Source organism: Platichthys flesus, chromosome 16, assembly GCF_949316205.1.
Source record: "Platichthys flesus chromosome 16, fPlaFle2.1, whole genome shotgun sequence".
Lineage (NCBI taxonomy): Eukaryota > Metazoa > Chordata > Actinopteri > Pleuronectiformes > Pleuronectidae > Platichthys > Platichthys flesus.
The window spans coordinates 16,620,520-16,638,455 of record NC_084960.1 but is presented as its reverse complement, the minus strand read 5'-3'; the positions used below and the strand labels follow the sequence as shown (position 1 = coordinate 16,638,455).

Sequence of the window (17,936 nt, the reverse complement as noted above, 5' to 3'; positions counted from 1 at the left end):
ACTATTTACTTTGCAACAAATATGAAGATCCAATAGTAAAAAATAAATCAGAGTTGTGATGCTCTGATAAACGATGTGCTACGTGTTTAACAAAGCAGATATGACAATTTCTCGTCATATTGTGCCATTTTACTGTAATTTGTAACTGGCTGCTGGAAAGGACCAGAATCTTTCTTGAATAAGATTGAATGAGCTAAATCTGTGGAGCAACTTTATAAAATTTGACAACAACTATTTGAATGTTAGACCACAAAACTGTCAGCATGCCTGCTGATTGATTTCAAAGCTGAAATATGCAAACAAGCAGTTCTCTGTATTTCTCATCTACATTGATTACTTTCTCCTCTGAGATTAAAATAAATATAGAAAAAATATTTTTTCTCTTCCAACAGATGGGTGGGAGCTAAACGCCAGAAGGACGGAGCAAGAGGAAGAGCACATCCATGGGTGACGCCACGCTTCTTGGGCTAGAGATGACGAATGGGATGTGGGAGAACGACAGCTTCGGCGGCCCCTCGCCTGGACTCCCCCTGCTTTTGCTCATGTTCAACGACAGCGATCTGAACCAGACACTGTTCAACTTCAGCTCATCCAACTGTACCAACTTCACCAACCCAGATGTCTCCTCAGGTCCCAGCGTGGCAGGGGTCCTCATCCCACTCATATACATCATTGTGTGCATCATTGGCCTGGGTGGAAACACTATAGTGATTCACATAGTGCTGCATTACTCAAAGATAGAGTCTGTCACCAACATCTACATCCTGAACTTAGCCATAGCTGACGAGCTTTTCATGCTCAGTCTGCCTTTCCTGGCCGTTCAGAACACCATGCAGTCATGGCCCTTTGGCTTGTTCATGTGCCGCCTGGTCATGACCGTCGACTCCATCAACCAGTTCACCAGCATCTTCTGCCTGACCGTGATGAGCATCGACCGCTACCTTGCTGTAGTTCACCCCATTGTGTCTTCAAAGTGGCGGCGACCTCGGGTGGCCAAATTAGTGAATGGCACTGTGTGGGCTTTGTCGTTTCTCGTTGTTCTGCCTGTGATCATCTTTGCCAACATCCAGAGGGCCGGAGGCACCTGTAACATCTCCTGGCCTCAACCGACTAACATCTGGAGCGCGGCTTTCATCATCTACACCTCCACTGTTGGATTCTTCTGTCCTCTTCTTATCATCTGCCTCTGTTACCTGCTCATTGTTTTCAAGATACGCAGCTCGGGTAAAAAAGTCCACGCCACCTCCAACAAGCGCAGAAAGTCGGAGCGGAAAGTGACACGCATGGTTGTGATTGTTGTTGCAGTGTTTGTCTTCTGCTGGTTGCCTTTCTACATCCTCAACATCATCAACCTACTGGTGTCCCTGCCCTCAGACTACCAGGGCCTTTACTATTTTGTCGTACTGCTCAGTTATGCTAACAGCTGCGCCAACCCCATCGTGTACGGCTTCTTGTCAGACAACTTCAAGAGGGGTTTCCGGAAGGCGCTCTGCCGCTCCACAAGGAAGGTGGAGAACCACGAGCCCATGGAGCGCCAGCAGCCGCAGGAGGAAGGGCGGAGGGCGCTCATGCCCAGGGAGAGCCTGAGACGGGGAATCGGGGACGAAGTGGACGACGATGAGGAAGACGTCTCAGAAATGACTGAGATCTACAGAATCGGCCAGAATGGAAACAGCAGCTTCCAGCCACAGAGCTCGAGGCCACTGCTCTCAGAGACGACTGCAGAAGAGCTGCCGTCCCCGGTCAAGGACAAAGCTGGTGACACAAAAGGGAAAGATCCAGTCAATGGGTCCACACTTGCTGCTCCATTGCTTCTCAATGGAGCCAAAAATGGAAACATAAAATCTCTGCCAGAGGAAAACTTGGAGCAGGGCACCTCATTGGAGATAAGTTATTTATAGTGTAAAATATGGACTCTGAGCTTGTGTTACTTGAAATATTACTTGAAGTATTATAGTGCAGGGCCTCTAATCCACAAGAAATACCAGACAAGGTTAAGAAGCGTTTATTTTTGATTAATGAGCTCAGAAAGAATGTATGACAGTTTATAATGTGTACTTTTTGTATAATATGTATAAATTCATGGTTGAATGTACAGGTTTGTACCTTTATTTACTGTTATGACGTTGAATTATAAGGATTTTTGTTCCATAATGTGACAAACTTTTCTCCAACTTTCAGCTTAACCCACTGCAACATGTTACACTTAAGTTAAAAGGTATATTGACAAAATGGGTATACCTGTATTTTAGACAGACATCTCCTGCCTTAAATACCTGTTTCCTAGAAGTTTATATATTACTAACTAGTTCTGTTAGGTTTCAAGAGGAGTGTCAAGCTCAAAACCCTGAGCGTGTGGTTGGGTTAATGCAACAAAAACACTTTGGTTAGTGTTGGTGAAAGATTAGAGCTACTGTTAAATATTAATAAACACATCTTGTCCCATGCATCAAATTGCTTTTGACTTTTCCAAATCAAACCATAGCAGGATCTCTTAAAAAAACATAGCTATGTGAGTGTGAGTGCCTAAGCATAGCCATAATAATTTTCAATCATATTTTTTACTTGCTACATGGAGATATTATTATTATAGGAACATGAAATGATTTTATATTGCTGCGACTTTGCAGCAGTGGTGGAGTAAGTAATCAAATCTTTTATTTAGTAAAAGTACAAATAAATAGATGGTGATATTGATGGACGTGGCCTTTTACAACTCCATTTCAGGAGTTTCTTCTTCACCAGTGACACTGCTGCTGCAGGAGGCGGGGTCTAATGTTACCTGCCCGCCCTGATAGGATCAGAGATCCAGTTCTAATTATTGATTTTTTGGTTACTTAAAAACTATGGGCACATGTAAAATGTTATTGTACAAAATTGAAGTGGAGTTGGAAGTATAGATATTTGATAACATATGTAGTGGAGTAAAAGTGAAAAGTACATGAAAATAAGAACAGATACATGACAAATGTACCTTAGTATATGTACATTGGTGTGCCAATTTGCAGGTACGTTCAGCAACTTTTTCGTGTTTGTAAAAACAAAAAATGCTTATGTTAGCATAATTTCTTAGAAGGTTTGAATGACTATACATGTTGTAACTGGCTATTTACCTTATATATAAATATTGGCTTATGTTTAGATGGCTTTTGTTGAGGGCCTGACTGTGGCTGCTATTAGTTAGTTAATTAATCTAAACTTTGCTGTTGAAGAAAATGTGACTGTAAAGGAGGTGTATCTGTTAATGTTGCAGAAGCCCAGACTTATTTTTTGTGTTCTATTGCACATTTGATGACGTCAGATATAAAACTTATATTGTGCTGCCAAATGCCTCCACATCAGGAAGAACCAATATATTTATATGTGTCATACAGCAGCAATGTTGTCTCTTTCTCTTTATCATATTTTATTAGGCAACATAATTTCCTGTGCTGTGGTTTAGTTTTGAATCAGTAAAACATTCATTAGACAGGTTATTCTGGATCTTAAAATAGATCATTATGATAAAGCTTGTACAACATTGACAAATATGAAAAGTGAATAATACAGTATTTTGCATTGAGTAAGCATTTCAGGAATGTGAGTTAATAATTACACACAAAACAAGTAGTTCAAAACGTGTTAGTTATTAAAGTTGTTGAAGTTTAAGTTAATTACCACAAAACCTTAAATTGTATCTTTCTCAAAGTTTGTCAATTTATTCAAAATCTGAATCAGACTTTTTGATACCCATTGTGACCCAAAGTCAATGTAATGTATACTTTTGGGCTTTAACCCTGAGACCTTAAATGATCTGAAGATGCAAAAAATACCTTAATATGTAGAGTATATAAATTTGTCAAAGTATTTCATTCTTTCAAATCTGACATTTCTGTTCTATGCTGCTCTTATATGTTGTAGATACTCACATCTTCCTTCATACTGAAATAATTCAAAACAAATCCTGTGCAAACCACAAATGAAAAATGTATGAATAGTCCCAGTGTTAGTAGCTTGTATAAATGCAATGTGGCCTGCTAACTGGTGCAGTACAAAATACATTTAATTGTTTTTTATTTTACTACTAGATAAAGAATGCTACCTCACTAAGTCAACTTCAGGGACTCAGAGAAAAACACTCCAGCATGCTTCAGACATCAGGCTGATATCAATTCATGAGGACACGGTAGGATAAGACAAAAGTAGTAGAATATTACATCCAGTGGTATTTCATCTACCCCAACCATCTTTCCATCCAGAGATACAAAATTCTCGCGACTCAATGGGCATGTAACAAATCTTCATCATAAAGTTAGATGGTTGATTTTTTTCCTCTATTTAACGAAATTTGAGATATTTCTTGGGCTTTCACATTGGATTTGATGTCTTCATTCAAGAAAAGACTCACGCATGTAAGAGCTTTCACTAACTGCAGAAGAACCAGGTCAGAGTTGCAGTTGAATAGTATGGACACTACTGATGACAACTGCAACAATTATAACATAATGCTGTAAATGCAAATTAGTTTTATTAATCCTTATTATTAACTTTTTGGGGATTTTTTATGGAAAGTACTGGAAAAAACATTTTGTGAAAGTTCCAAGGATACCCCTCTTTCTGTATAAAGGTAATCATTTGTGGTTACATTTTACTCTAGCCTCCCTCTTATTTATCATTCATAAGTAATAGATTTAGGAAATTGTTTCGTAATACATATCACGTAATACACATCGCGTGTATAAGAGACATTTTATAGGTGGACAGTATTTATGAACAGTTATAACTTATCCCATGATGACAAACTTTACATAATTGCGGCTGTGTTTTAAAATATCACCATTTATAATTTGTGTGTACACCTGCCTCTCCCGCAGTTCATAAACCCCCATGCTGTACACTTTGTGATTTATGAAAATCGCCTAGTCGTGATCTGCAGCGATGGTTTCGTGGTCTGTTCTTTTATTTTTGCTCGCCATGAGCGAAAAGTGGCAGAAAACACATTTAAAAAGTATATTAAACGATATAAATGATATATTATATATGATATAAATTATGAAATATGCATCCCATACTTTTGATGACACTGTACTCCTTGAGTTTCAATTACACAGATTTTTGGCCCCACATGATGAAATTTCCCCCTCTTTAATTATGTAATTTATCCACACATTTGTCAGGTGTGTCTAAACAGACAGACACACACAAGCACACAATTTCTTATGTGTGTGTGTGTGTGTGTGTCACCAAATGTATTCTGATCATTTTATACACATCCAGTATTTCAGTAATTCTTTTTTATTAAATAATGAATGTAACCTCTGGAGTCAAGGAAGGATTTGCATTTGTGTTTGGGTGTGTTTGGGTGTGTGTGTGTATGTAGGGGGGCCTGGGGTGCAAACTCAGAGCTCAAACTTTTCTATGGCAAATGTATCGTCAAATACAATCAAGATTCCAATCTATCCCAGTTATGAAGAGTTTCAAGAAGCCATGGATTAAGGCACACAAATCTGATTTACGTTATTACATTACCTTTGTGACAGAGGTAACAGTTTTTTGTAATGCTGCAAATGTGCAACTTTGTTTTTTCAGTTTTAAGTCATGTTTGTATAACTCTACTTGGACCTCTAAATTGGACCTGCACCCTTTGTTATAGCGAAGCATTCCAAACCACTCCATTTAACAAGGAACACTCAGGTTAATTGATTATTGATTTGATACTAAGATACTGGTGATAAAGTTTTGAGGAACAATAGTTACAAAGTTATATTGCGACATGTGACATTTGTTACTTCATCAAAATTAAGGTTTAAGTTTGTCCGTAAAATTAAAAAATAAAGTTTTTTGACTACTAGGGGACAATAATCTACCTAGTCAGCAGTTACTTTTAGACACACTATGTTGTCTTGAAAAAATAAATACAGATTCTTTCAAAGCACTGAACTACAGTCAGGTTCATCACTTTTTGGTTTACTTGATACATTTCTGTTGTGTTTGTGGCTCGTTGCAGGGCATGTCTGTATTTGCATGTGTTGACACTTTTCGTTGTGCATGTGTCGTCACTGGATGAAGTTGTTATCTAAATTTGCACATTTTTTCTGTTTGAACTCTTTTTCCGCGCTTTCTCACTTTAACGCTTGTCAAAGTAATCGGCGGTCAGTGGTTTCTCATTGTAAAGAAAAATCGGATTAAAAGGAGATTAATAAAACGGTCAAGAAATTCGCGTGGATTGCAGCTTGTAAATGTATGGAATAAAATTAGTTTTTCTATGCTACAGTTTTTCCCTTTCAACTTTATATAGATTTTGAAACAGACTTATCAATTTTATTTATCTTCTACTCTTTTATTATCTTATTTTTAGTGAGTCTTATTTTTATCCAATATTTAAATAAAGTGTTACTTTAATATTAAATTATTCTCTTAATCTTTTTACCCTGAGTTCTCCGTTCCGTTTATTATTTTGAAATGGTGCTCCTTTTGAGTCTTGAGGGCTTGCCTTTGTCCGGTTTTCCTCTCCAGTTCCGCCGGCGGCCTCCAGAGAGATCCCGTCTTCGCCAGTGCCAACCTGCTCAGCTCCTTGTGAGACCCAGCCATGGTCCCTGGCTCAACCTGTCTGCCTGGTCCCAAGGCTCTGACTCTTCAGTCTACAGAAGGCTATATCCGTTTCTGTAAACATATCTAACATTGGGCATAAATGAGCCTTAAGAAGAACATTGGGCTTCCACCCTAACATTCGGCTTCAGATTCTCTGACAGCCGCTCCCCATTATTCATCAAAAGCTTGCTTTCCCTATGTTCATTCATGAGTTTGCACATGAATGCTTCCTCTCTGTTTTACTGTGCTGCAGCTGGTCTTGAGCCCACATGCCCATGGACACCCTACAGCGAAGATCCACTGAGGAGCACAGAACCATCATTAAAGATACATTAAAAAAGGATTTGTATGTCTGATACATATTTGCAATGCCCCTGGGGTTTGCTGTGTGATGGGAATTAATATTTGTTCAGGGGCGAAGGGAGCTGGGAACGGTTGTGTACGTTCTCTGATCTTTACTAGTGTCTTTATGTACAGTCTTAGCTTTGTGCTTTTGTGTGTTGGGCTATAAATATTGTTGGTTTGAGCTGCCTGTGTGATCCCCGGCTCCCTGTGGTGATAACCCACCTTTGCTTACTGCAGATGGAGAGGTGATAGTCAGTTGCTGGTGGCATCGCAATGACTCAGTGTGATTCTCTGCCCACGGGCTCTCACCCACACACAATATGGACAAGACTCAAGTTAGCACTAAAAGCCTATTATTCACTTTTTATTGGGCAGCCGCAGCTATGGAAACTTATTGTAAACGATATCAGCTCAGGACCTTGAATACAACAAGGTCCACAAGGGAATCCTAATAAATGGTAAGGCATCAGTGACCCAGGCAGAATATTTGGTCACATTTATCGTATTTTAATTAATTATTATTATTATTTATGTTTTTTTGTATAAACACTACCTACATCGAGTAATAAGTGGTTTAACCAAGGCATTCGTACTAACAAAAGTTAAAAACGAAATGTCAACAAGACATAGTATTATATACTGCTCCAAGCAGCAGAAGGCAGTTAAGCTCTGTTTGTAGTTAGTCCCCAAGATGACATTTGTCATTTATAAATAGAACACAGCTGCTATATAAAAAGTGGGTGTGTCTGTTTTACAGCTTGATAATGGGTACAAACTGTTTAATGTAAACAATGAATGTGTAATTACAGCCTAACTGTGTATCCTTGAAGGTACCAGAGGAGGGCAGTGGTGAGAGCCAGAGTGCTCCCATGGGATAAAAGCCCAATCGGCTTTGCACTCTCTCTCATTTGTTCCACATAGGGTTTGTTAGGCTGATTATCTGTAGTGTTGTGGCGAAAGTGGTTGAAGCCTTTGCTTGGGAGCATGTCCATGGTTTCGGGAGGGTTGCTGGTTAACTAGTCATTCTAGTCAGCCTGCCACAATTACTCCAAGAGCACATCGACGACTCATCCAGGAGGTCATAAAAGACCCCAGGACAACATCTAAAGAACTGCAGGCCTCACTTGCCTCAGTTACGGTCAGTGTTTGTGATTCAACAAAAAGAAAGAGACTTGGCAAAAATGGCATCCATGGGACAGTTCCACGGCGTAAGCCACTGCTGACCAACACAGCATTTCATAAAAACAACATCATACCAACAGTCAAACATGGTGGTGGTAGTGTGATGGTCTGGAGCTGCTTTGCAGTTTCAGGACCTGGACGACTTGCCATAATTGATGGAACCATGAATTCTGCTCTATACCAGAAAATCCTGAAGGACAATGTCCGGCATTCAGTTTGTCAACTCAAGCTCAAGCGCACTTGGGTTATGCAGCAGGACAATGATCCGAAACACACCAGCATGTCAACCTCTGAATGGCAAAAAAAATAAAATATGAAGGTTGTGGAGTGGCCTAGTCAAAGTCTTGACTTAAATCCGATTGAGATGCTGTGGCATGAGCATGAACAAACTTTTACAACATCAAATTTGCTGCAAAAGTAATGACTTGTACACAACATGGATATGTAGACACCACTCAGTCTAGCTGATAGAAACACTGAACTGAATTTATATCCCCTTTAAAATACATAATGAACATGACTTCTGCACACTTAACGTTTACCTTTATCTGTTGTCAGGGCTGTTTTGAATGACTCCTGCTGGGAGGATTAAACATGAAAAAACATGTAAAACAGCAGTATAATTTGCAGAGGTTGTGCACGCAGCTGGGGTTAAAGGTGTTAGTGCTCAAGAAAAATAGTAGATTTTTTGGTTTTCAATGTGGGTCGTTGCAGTTAAGTCGACATCAGTTACACAGACCGTCACCTTTATGTGTGTTAATCAGTTTTCCTGACCTTTGCCTTGCATGAATAAGATATTAAATCCATTCAGGGATTAGTTTAGAAAGCAGACACGGGACCTGACCTGTGGCAGCGGAAACGAGTTGTGTGTGTTTGTCGCATTGAGCTCAAATGAGCTGCTCAAAGCAAAGTATCATGGAAACACAGAGCTCCTCTGACAATACTGTGTGAATAACCTAAATAAACTGTCATTATCTGTTTCACATGTTGTTCAACATGTGAAACACAGTTATTGAAGCTCGATTAACTTTTTCCTCCAGAGTATGATAAGATGGAAAAGACAAGGATTAAGACACTAAATACAAAATAATAAACTCAAAAGGACTTTCTTTAAAGGCTGCACAGTCCAGCAGAACATTTCAATCAAACCAGGTCAACAGTTAACATTGTGGATAATTAGGGCATTCCACCCTAATACACAAACTGGTCTGCAAACTCTATCTGCAGATAAGCAAAGAAGAAAAAAGTTTGTTTACTGATCTGCAGCCTCTCTCTGCTCAAGTCCATTTACCTAGGACAAGTTCTCTTTTTTATTGCAATTTTTTATGGGGAACGACCTTAGTGAAGCAGCCATCGAGCAAGCTGTAAAGAAATCTACATTTAGGACAATAAAAAGACTCAAAAGCCAACTATGAGTTTTTTCAAAGCGGCTTCATGCATTAAGGTAACATCACACAACTGCTGCGTGTGCGTGCAGAAGCATGTTAACAGATATGTAGGTGTAGCTGTTTTTTATTTTTATCTTTATATCAGGGCAGATAGGTGACTGGAAAAACTTCTTTGCTGCTGCTCAGACAGAATTGATTGACTGCTTCTGGAGAAACATGGAGATCTATCTGGGAAGTTCATCTGGGAATAAGCAGAGAAGCCTGAGCCACTTCAAGATCTTACTCACAGAAAAAATTAAAATTAAGGAAACATAATGTTCCAGAAAGATATCCCGCTGTATGAGTCAGGGTCTGTAAATAAACAATACAAAATTAAAAATGCATTTTGCCAATCTGTTCTTTATTGAATTTCAAAAGGATTTAATTTGCGTTTTAAATGTATGGTGCAGGCTGCTTTGGTCACCGGAGCCGACTTCACAAGTTCTCTTCATCTAGAAAGAGAGGAAGAAAAAAAAACTATCAGTAAACACAACTAAATTTATGTGGCAACTGGTTCAGGGTCATTTTCACACCTACTTGGTTTGTTCCGGCCCTTCTGACTTTTCAGTCAAATAGTAAACAAGCAAAAGGCTTACTCAAACAAGACTACATGACCTAAAAATAAATTATACATTTTATAAAAACCTTTCTACGCGTTTTGGAAAAAGGTATTCTTATTTGATTTTATAAGCCAACTCAAAAGGTGAATAATAGTTTATAGTCAAGTCTACAACATGAAGTAAAGTAGCATCAACTATTGAATTTCACCTTCTTCCTCCTCGTCCTCTTCATCCTCTTCTTCTTCATCCTCCTCATCAGAGCTGAAGGTGCCATCAGGCAGGCTGTACACCCGAATCACTTGCTGTGGACAAAGAAAGGACCCCCAAAAAAGTGTTAGCTCTAACCGTTTCTGTCGACCTCCTTATTTATAATCCTGCATCATAGAGCCTGAACAAACACTGTGATCTCTCACCTTGTTGGGGTCCTTGAGGATGAGGTACTTGCCCTCATCCAGCTTGCGGCAGATGTCAATGACACAACGGAGGATACCCCAGGCGTTCTCCATGCTCAGGTTGATCTGGCTGGCGAATTCGTTGGGTTTGAACTGCTGGGTACCCAGGACGACGTGGCGAGCAGAGTCCTTTGCGTGGTAACGGGAAACGTACCTGAAGGACGCAGAGGAGATGAAATGAATACAGACTAATCTTTTACTGGTCAACAAGCCCTGCTGCGAGATGTTCTGCTGTTGCATGAGTCAAAGTAACAGATTTTATATTTTTATCGTTTCATAAAATCTGTACTGATAACTACAGTCCCTGTGTTTCTCTGTCACTCGTGCATGTCCCTTACCCCAGTTTAAGGTATTCTGATCCCGCCAGCATGGCACAGCAAGTCCAGCGAGCCAGTTTGTAGCTGTTGTTCTTCAGTTCGGTGGCCAGGACGGCTCCTCTCTGAGAGTCCAGCTTCTGACGCCAGTCCACGCCATTACAATGCTGATGACCAAACAAAAGGAGCAAAATCATTGTAACAGAGCGGTACACCCGAATTACTTGCTGTGGACAAAGAAAGGACCCCCAAAAAAGTGTCAGCTCTAACCGTTTCTTACTTACTACAAAGACTCAAGATGCTCATATTCAGGTTGATTATTTTAATTTGAGTAATAAGATTTGACATGCTCTACTGTTGAGAAAACCCATCACTTTTCTCATACTGTCCATTGTTGCAGGTCTTCTTTTCAGCCTCTGTCAGAAACACTTGATTTAAGCTCCTGTCTCCCTAAGAACCCCCTACTCATAAAACTCTGATTTATCAGCTGGCCTACTCGTGCATTATGCAAATGCAGGGCAAAGAAAGGTCAAGTGACATCACAATGATACGGAAAACAATACAGGAAAGCTGAAGTATCCCACTTGTCTGCATGACTTTATGCGGAACCTAACATATCAGCCTCCTGTCTCCTTTAAAAATAAATCGTAAAAATGATTCAGTTTCACTACAAAGCAGCTCCGCCCTCTTCTTACCCTCGAGTCCCACTCGTTTAGGGTCTTGACATTGATGAAGGACACTTCTCCGTTGGCACCAGTCATCACCCCATCGTGCTCACAGCGCACAATCAGATCGATGTCCTCCCCGAGTTTCCACTGGCGGTACCTGAAACACAAAGATGAGAACACATGAGGGTTAGGGTTAGTGATTTACGTTTTAACAGGGATAAGATAAATTTGTCTCTCAGGACTAAATTATTTACCATTTAATTATTAAGATAGATGTAAGCTCATTCACATACACTTGCCCGGCCATACACACTGCATTAAGTCCTTTTTGTAATGCTTTACCCTAGGGATGTAAAGATACGTGTATCTGAACCAAAACATTTCCAGAAATTATTTTGCGTGCCTACGGGAGAGGTTTGATTAAAAAGTAATACTAAATATGTTCAATGTTTGCTGTTCCTTTTTCCTGCTGTGAATAAAACGTACCCTGACCTCACAACCAAGGTGCTACCAGACCGCGAGCCCCCGCCCCCCGCCCCAACTCTGTGGGGGTTCAGTGTTTACCTGTAGGCTACGGATGCAATCTCACTCTTGTCTGTGTCCTCCTCAACAAATGGGTTGGGGTTAGGGAACTTGTGCCTCTCTCCACCCTGAATAAAACAAATGAAAAAGTGATATGAAAAAAAAATGTATTTAGGCTTCAGGCAGATCATGTTTTACTAGATGCCCGATTTAATGGCCTTGGGGGTCCTGATTAACATTGGTGAAAGTTTTTTGTCCAAAAAAATTACAAACTGCATCAGGCTTCCCCAAGACAAATGTTCTATGAGGAAAATGTCCTGCTTTCAAAGTATTGTACAAATATGAAAAGAATCACATTCAATTTGACAAGAGGGGGGTTATAACACGTGTATGTTCTTACCATTCGTAAACACTGCTGACTGAAGTTGTGGTTGATGTACGTGGCCTCCATTGCCAAGTTACGAGGGGAGTTGAAGGAGTTGCCTTCATCCTGCGGAGGCTCATTGGCCGTCTCACTCACAGTCAACAAATCTGAGTAGACGTAATAGACATTAGTGTTAGGTTTAAAAAAAAAAAAAAAGGTAATGAAAGCTTCCATGCATGGTTTTTAACACTTCCTCAAGGACTGTCATATTAAAGTCCTTCCATTTTAGCTTTATAATGTTGCTTTTTGTATGAAAAAAAACTGCAAGATGCAATAACAGTGCTTAACATTGATTTACAAGAAAAGTAATGACTGATAAGACAATTATTTCAGCTAATATTATATTATAAATATTGTATCATGTGAGCTGCTGTTGTCGGCTATATGTGATTTAATATTTCATATGTATATTTTGTAATGTACGGCTCGATCACCAGAGATTTCAGCTTCTTTAACAAAGTCTCACCAAAGTCAGAGTTGTCCCTCTTGTCAAAGAACAGCTTGTTGCCCACTCTCTGTACAATGATGTCCCAGGAGTTCACTGAGCGTGTACAGCACATCAAGGTGGCCAGGATGGCATCAGTGGCAAACACGTTGCCCTGAGTCTTAGCCAGCTGGAGAGAGAGAGAAAGAAGAAATATTAATAAATGTTAAAAAAGTGTCAGAACATTGAAGTGTTCCCCTGAATGGAAAGTTCTCAGCCTCTTTCTAAAGACTGGAGACACATTTAGCAGATCATTTGGCACTGCCATTGGGAAATCTTTCAGATATCTGGAGAAACCAACATGAGAGAAAGTTGTCATTTTTACTGAATTGGCCGGAAAAAGGTGCAATACAGAGTTCAGAGGGACTGGAAAATGTTGCAACAGTGGAGACTTTCAATCAAATTGATCAAATTACACAGACTCTGGCTCCAAATGGTGTCATTGGAGCGAGATATCACTGTTCGTGTTAGGGATATTTTGGAGGAAGTGAACACATCGTCTATCTTTTACATACAGTCTACGTCTGTGTTAGTTAAGTATCATACAGGTGTAGCAGCTTTTTTCAGTAATGGCCTTGTCATGTCTGAGTAAGAATAAATGTAAAAGCAACTCAGTCTCAATGACACTTTAACAGCATAATCACATGTTAACAGGCCAATGTTGCCATGTTGTGCTTTATTGCAGCAGCTTATAATATTAAAGACTAAGACCTTGCGGATGACGGGATCATCAGTGGTAGTGACAGTGTGGAAGATCCTCTTGATGCTTTTCAGCTGCTTTTCATTGCGGGTGGTGACTCGGTCAAATGCTTTATCGTAGTACTCCAAGGCACCGCAGCACTCGCTGGAAAAATAAACAACAGCATCTGTAATTCACTTCTTGAACGTGTTCAAAAGACCAAATGGTAAAGAAATCACTGTAACTTACATGTCGAGAGGGTCGGCCACCTCCATGTATCTCATCTTCATCAGTCTAGGGAAGTCCATCTCCTCCTTCACCTCCCAGTCGCTCCTAACCTCCACAGAAGAGTCTCTTGGCTTCAGCTGTGTTTTGACCAACCAGAATGTCGGGGGAGGGAGGAAATGTATACATATGAGAATTGTATGAGATACTCGTCTTACATACACCATCATCTGGAAAGATTTTGTCTTGTGCAGCTGGTACAGAGCTTCAACTTGTAAATTATATTCATTAGTTATTAATCTGTAAATTATTTTCTTGATTATTGTTAACTGAATGAGGCGAAGGTGAATAGTTTAACTGTCTTAAATTTTAAGATGTTGGTTTTTCCATCATATATGACAAACAAAAGCAGTAAGCAATTCACATTTTCGAAGACAAAAATGATTTTCAAAATAGATGTTGGTTAATTGTCTTGTTGTTGTTCCTAAAATCCAAAACAGAATCGATGATCTGATCCACACCTGGGATTTCTGGTCCCACTTCTGACGGACACCAAACTGCTTCTGGAACTTCTTCTGCAGGCGCATACGATCCCTGAGAGAAAAAAAAACCAGAGCTTAAACTGATGTTTTAACAACATGACAAACTGTGTATAAAATAAGACAGTAATGTCATGCTGTGATCCTTCTCTCCCTTGTGTGAGGCTTGGAGGAAGAAACTTGGCTGGACATTTCCCTCAGGATCTCACCTCTCCTTCTGCTTGGCGCTTTTCGGCAGAGTCTGCATGTTGAACTGGGTCAGGTTCCTCCGGTCCTTGTCCCTGCGCAGATTCCTCTGTTGAAACAAATATCATGCTGTTATGGGGCTGGATCAAATGTAACACATTCAAAACTTACATTTTAAATCAACTGACAGATTCAGGGTTCTGTAACATACATTTTTTATTTTTTTCACTACAGAGGATTTCAGAAAATACCTGTTTTATGATAACAACATCTATAAAAGGCAGAAACATTTCTGGCTGTATTCTTGAACTACACAACAGTAATTCTTTGCATTAGAATAAATTCAGTTAACATGGACGCAGATGAGCAGCGAATATATTTACCTTTCTGTGATGTTCACTGAATATTTTCTAAATGTACTTATTCAAAAAATGTTGTCAGCATTAAGTGTTTCTGTGGTGTCTCTGTCTTACCTGAGCAAACCTCATGCGGTTCCTCTGGTAGGCCGTCTTCTGGGTCTTGGCGGTGTCCACCAGCTGGAAGCTCGTCTCGTCCTCCTCATGAAAGTAGGCGTACTGACTCCCACCTCCGAACTGAGAGGAATACTTATCTGGAGACAAAATATGTACATAACCCCGTCAGAAATAAACTTGAGCCAATGCAGTTATTAGTGTTTCATAAAGCAATAAAGATAATTTACACAAGTATATTTTAACTAGCCGTCTCACTCACTTGTGTATCTCTTGTCTTGGTAAGTTGCTCCAGTCCAGTCAGCAACCTGAAAAAAGACACAGCACAACATGAGGAAAACTGAAGAAATCTTTATTTTTTCAGTCCAGAATTTTGGGCGTGTCTTAAGAGAGGTAACAAACCTTCCCCAGGCGGTCTCCTTTGCTGAATGGCTGATAGGGCATGTCTTTAAACTTATCTGGAACCGCACATGGACCCCATCCAGACGGATTGTCCTGGATCACAGGGGCGTTGAACTTCGCCATCTCCTGTGGTCAGAGTAAAAAAGATGAGGTTTCTGTGACCATCGAGAAAACTAGAGAGATAGAGTTTGTGTGGGATTAAAATCTAGATGAATGGTCTATATCTCACATGCACAGGGTCTCAGGCAATAAGCAGCACTGAATTCTTCAGCAATGCACTATAAATATATAGGCACTGATCAGTTTGCGCAGTGGTCTAGTCATCACTGACCCGTGAACATCCCCTCAGCTGTTTGAAATGAGGCTTACATAAAACACAAGACTCGCATACACAACCTACAAAACACAAACCTGGGGTAGATGTAGAGGCAAAGTATGTGCAAAGTATGTGCAAATAAAAAGATAGTATGTGCAAATAAAAAGGCAGTAAGGTAAGAATGCGTCGCAATTTCAACAGATGATTCTCCTCTGTGCTCAGAGGGGAGTCATAAAGTGAAACTACCATGGGTAAAAAAACAAAAATGTAAACTTTAGTTTATCAGCGACTTAAAGCTGCAGCAATTAGTTGATTTACAACAAATGAACTGGCCACTGGTATTATAATTCCATAATAATTTCAATTTTTCAAACCGCATCATACATCACCACTATTGTTCATTGTTTGCCTCCAAATTCTTCGCTATTTCACGCCGATTTATCACCTTTTTATTGTATTTTATGTATTTAGTTACTGCAGAGTATTTAGACTGAGCACATTTTGGAACATATTTCATTGCTTTGATGATATATCTAAAGTGATTATCAATAATCAAAGTATAAGTCTATCTGACTGTTTATCTAAATCCAAACTATTTCACACAACTCGTTGACAGAGTAAAGACACCGAGCTTTCACTGGATTAACAGAAACATTAAATACCATAAATTCACTAGATTCCCATATAACAATTTTCTTGATCTACATAACAGCTGCTGAGTATGGAATTGATAGAGCAGCTAAATATTACAAAAATCTACAAATGATAGATCAGATTTCACCCTTTTGCTATTGTGTATTACTCCTAGTAGTATTGTATGTATTGCTTAGTGTCTTTGTCTCCCGGAAAATAGAAAGATCTCAACGAGGAAGCTGAAATTACGTAAGACTAATTTAATATAGATATAACTGAATTAAAATCGTTGAAACATCGTGTGACACATGTGTTACTGCAAACACTGAACTTGCGAGTCCTTCAAAGAACCTGGGACAATTAACACTGAAGAAATTATTATTTTAGAGAATAATATATGGCATCGCAGCTAAAGCTAGCATGTACAGGAATCTAGACAGGGTCCCAAAATGACTCATTCAGGAGGGAGAGCAAAACTACTTCTGGATTGAGGATTATGTATCGTTTCATCCGATACTTATTTTAGTAATACGTGCGACTCGGCTCGCTAACAGTGGCTAAGGCTAACGCTAGTCATCCTGCCAGGTGGCCGCCCTAGAATGGCTAGGCAGATGGCTAGGCTAACTGAGCGGCGGGCTGCTAAATCCCTCACATGGCTCTAGAATTAACATCCACATACACGACTGAGATCAGGGTGTTTTCAACTGTGTGAACATGTTGCGCTGTGGTCTCACCGTAGACGATGTTACGCCGACCCGAGCGGTTAAATCCTCCAGGTCTTCACGCGGAGAAAAAGCTGCCCGTAACCCCGGGGCAAAAGGAAGTAGAAAACTGCCGTAAAGCAAAACGATGATGTTCCTGTCGTATTACGAGTACAGCTGTCGTAATCGTCTTTCTTCTTCTTCTTTTTCTTCTTCTTCTTCCTAAGTTTATATCTTGCGACATAATGGTAATGTGGTTGCACTTCACCAATTGTTTTATCGAGATAAAAGTAAAGTAAATCATATTTATAAAATAATAGTACGGTAATAATATATTTCACTAGAAAAAAATGATATTCATTAATTTTCAACCCATAGAAAATACACTGTAAGTATTGACAATATTTTTTGTTTGATTTTTTAAAAGAAAAATAATTCATGATTGACAGCTGGAACCGTCTCAGGATTGGTCGACCACATGCATTGACATTGTTTGGTCGCTACTGAGCAGACTGCGGCTCCAAATGCTTGGCTGTTTTCGTATCCGGGATATTTTGGCTTGATTCCTGGACAGTGAGAGGACGCGGAGACGTGTTAACCATCTATACTTACAGTATCTACAGTTGTCTATGCACAGTTGCACACATGATTGTGTGTAGTCTTTGCCTCTGACAATTTATTGTTTAAGAATGGTTATTTGGTGCCTCTGAACTAGAAGTATACTACACCTGTAGTTGGTGATGTTGGTAGAATTTTTTTTTTTAATATTACAGTCGGAACTAAATTAATTGGTTCAATAATTTTCTCGACACGTAGATGGTGACGACAGGACATATA

At 39.6% G+C, this 17,936-nt stretch overlaps 2 protein-coding genes and 1 non-coding gene across 3 annotated transcripts; 1 reads left to right on the top strand and 2 right to left on the bottom strand.

The window, feature by feature from the left end:
* Positions 1–443: 443 nt before the first annotated feature.
* Positions 444–2,099, top strand: sstr3 (somatostatin receptor 3). The gene has a single exon (XM_062407215.1). The coding sequence runs from the start codon at positions 444–446 to the stop codon at positions 1,899–1,901; it is 1,458 nt and encodes a 485-aa protein (XP_062263199.1). The 3' UTR covers positions 1,902–2,099.
* Positions 2,100–9,864: 7,765 nt separating this feature from the next.
* eif3d (eukaryotic translation initiation factor 3, subunit D) lies at positions 9,865–17,263 on the bottom strand. The gene is made up of 16 exons (XM_062408177.1): positions 17,133–17,263; positions 15,450–15,575; positions 15,310–15,355; positions 15,051–15,187; positions 14,601–14,686; positions 14,374–14,446; positions 13,877–13,992; positions 13,660–13,792; positions 12,931–13,078; positions 12,441–12,571; positions 12,083–12,168; positions 11,546–11,675; positions 10,875–11,017; positions 10,498–10,690; positions 10,293–10,386; positions 9,865–9,976 (listed from the first exon to the last, which is right to left on the bottom strand). The coding sequence occupies exons 2-16, from the start codon at positions 15,570–15,572 to the stop codon at positions 9,960–9,962; spliced, it is 1,656 nt and encodes a 551-aa protein (XP_062264161.1). The 5' UTR covers positions 15,573–15,575; positions 17,133–17,263; the 3' UTR covers positions 9,865–9,959.
* On the bottom strand, positions 15,686–15,782 carry LOC133971651 (small Cajal body-specific RNA 18). Its single transcript, XR_009924401.1, has one exon. It is a non-coding gene; the product is annotated as a small Cajal body-specific RNA 18 (non-coding RNA).
* Positions 17,264–17,936: the final 673 nt, after the last annotated feature.

Bases quoted from the DNA above. Each gene is read 5' to 3' on its own strand.
- sstr3 (XM_062407215.1), top strand. From the start codon at position 444: ATGGGTGACGCCACGCTTCTTGGGCTAGAGATGACGAATGGGATGTGG.
- eif3d (XM_062408177.1), bottom strand. From the start codon at position 15,572: ATGGCGAAGTTCAACGCCCCTGTGATCCAGGACAATCCGTCTGGATGG. The intron at 14,447-14,600 runs GTGAGATCCTGA...TTTTTCTCTCAG, and splicing joins AGCGCCAAGCAGAAGGAGAG to GGATCGTATGCGCCTGCAGA. The intron at 11,676-12,082 runs GTAAACACTGAA...TTTGTGTTTCAG, and splicing joins ATTGCATCCGTAGCCTACAG to GTACCGCCAGTGGAAACTCG.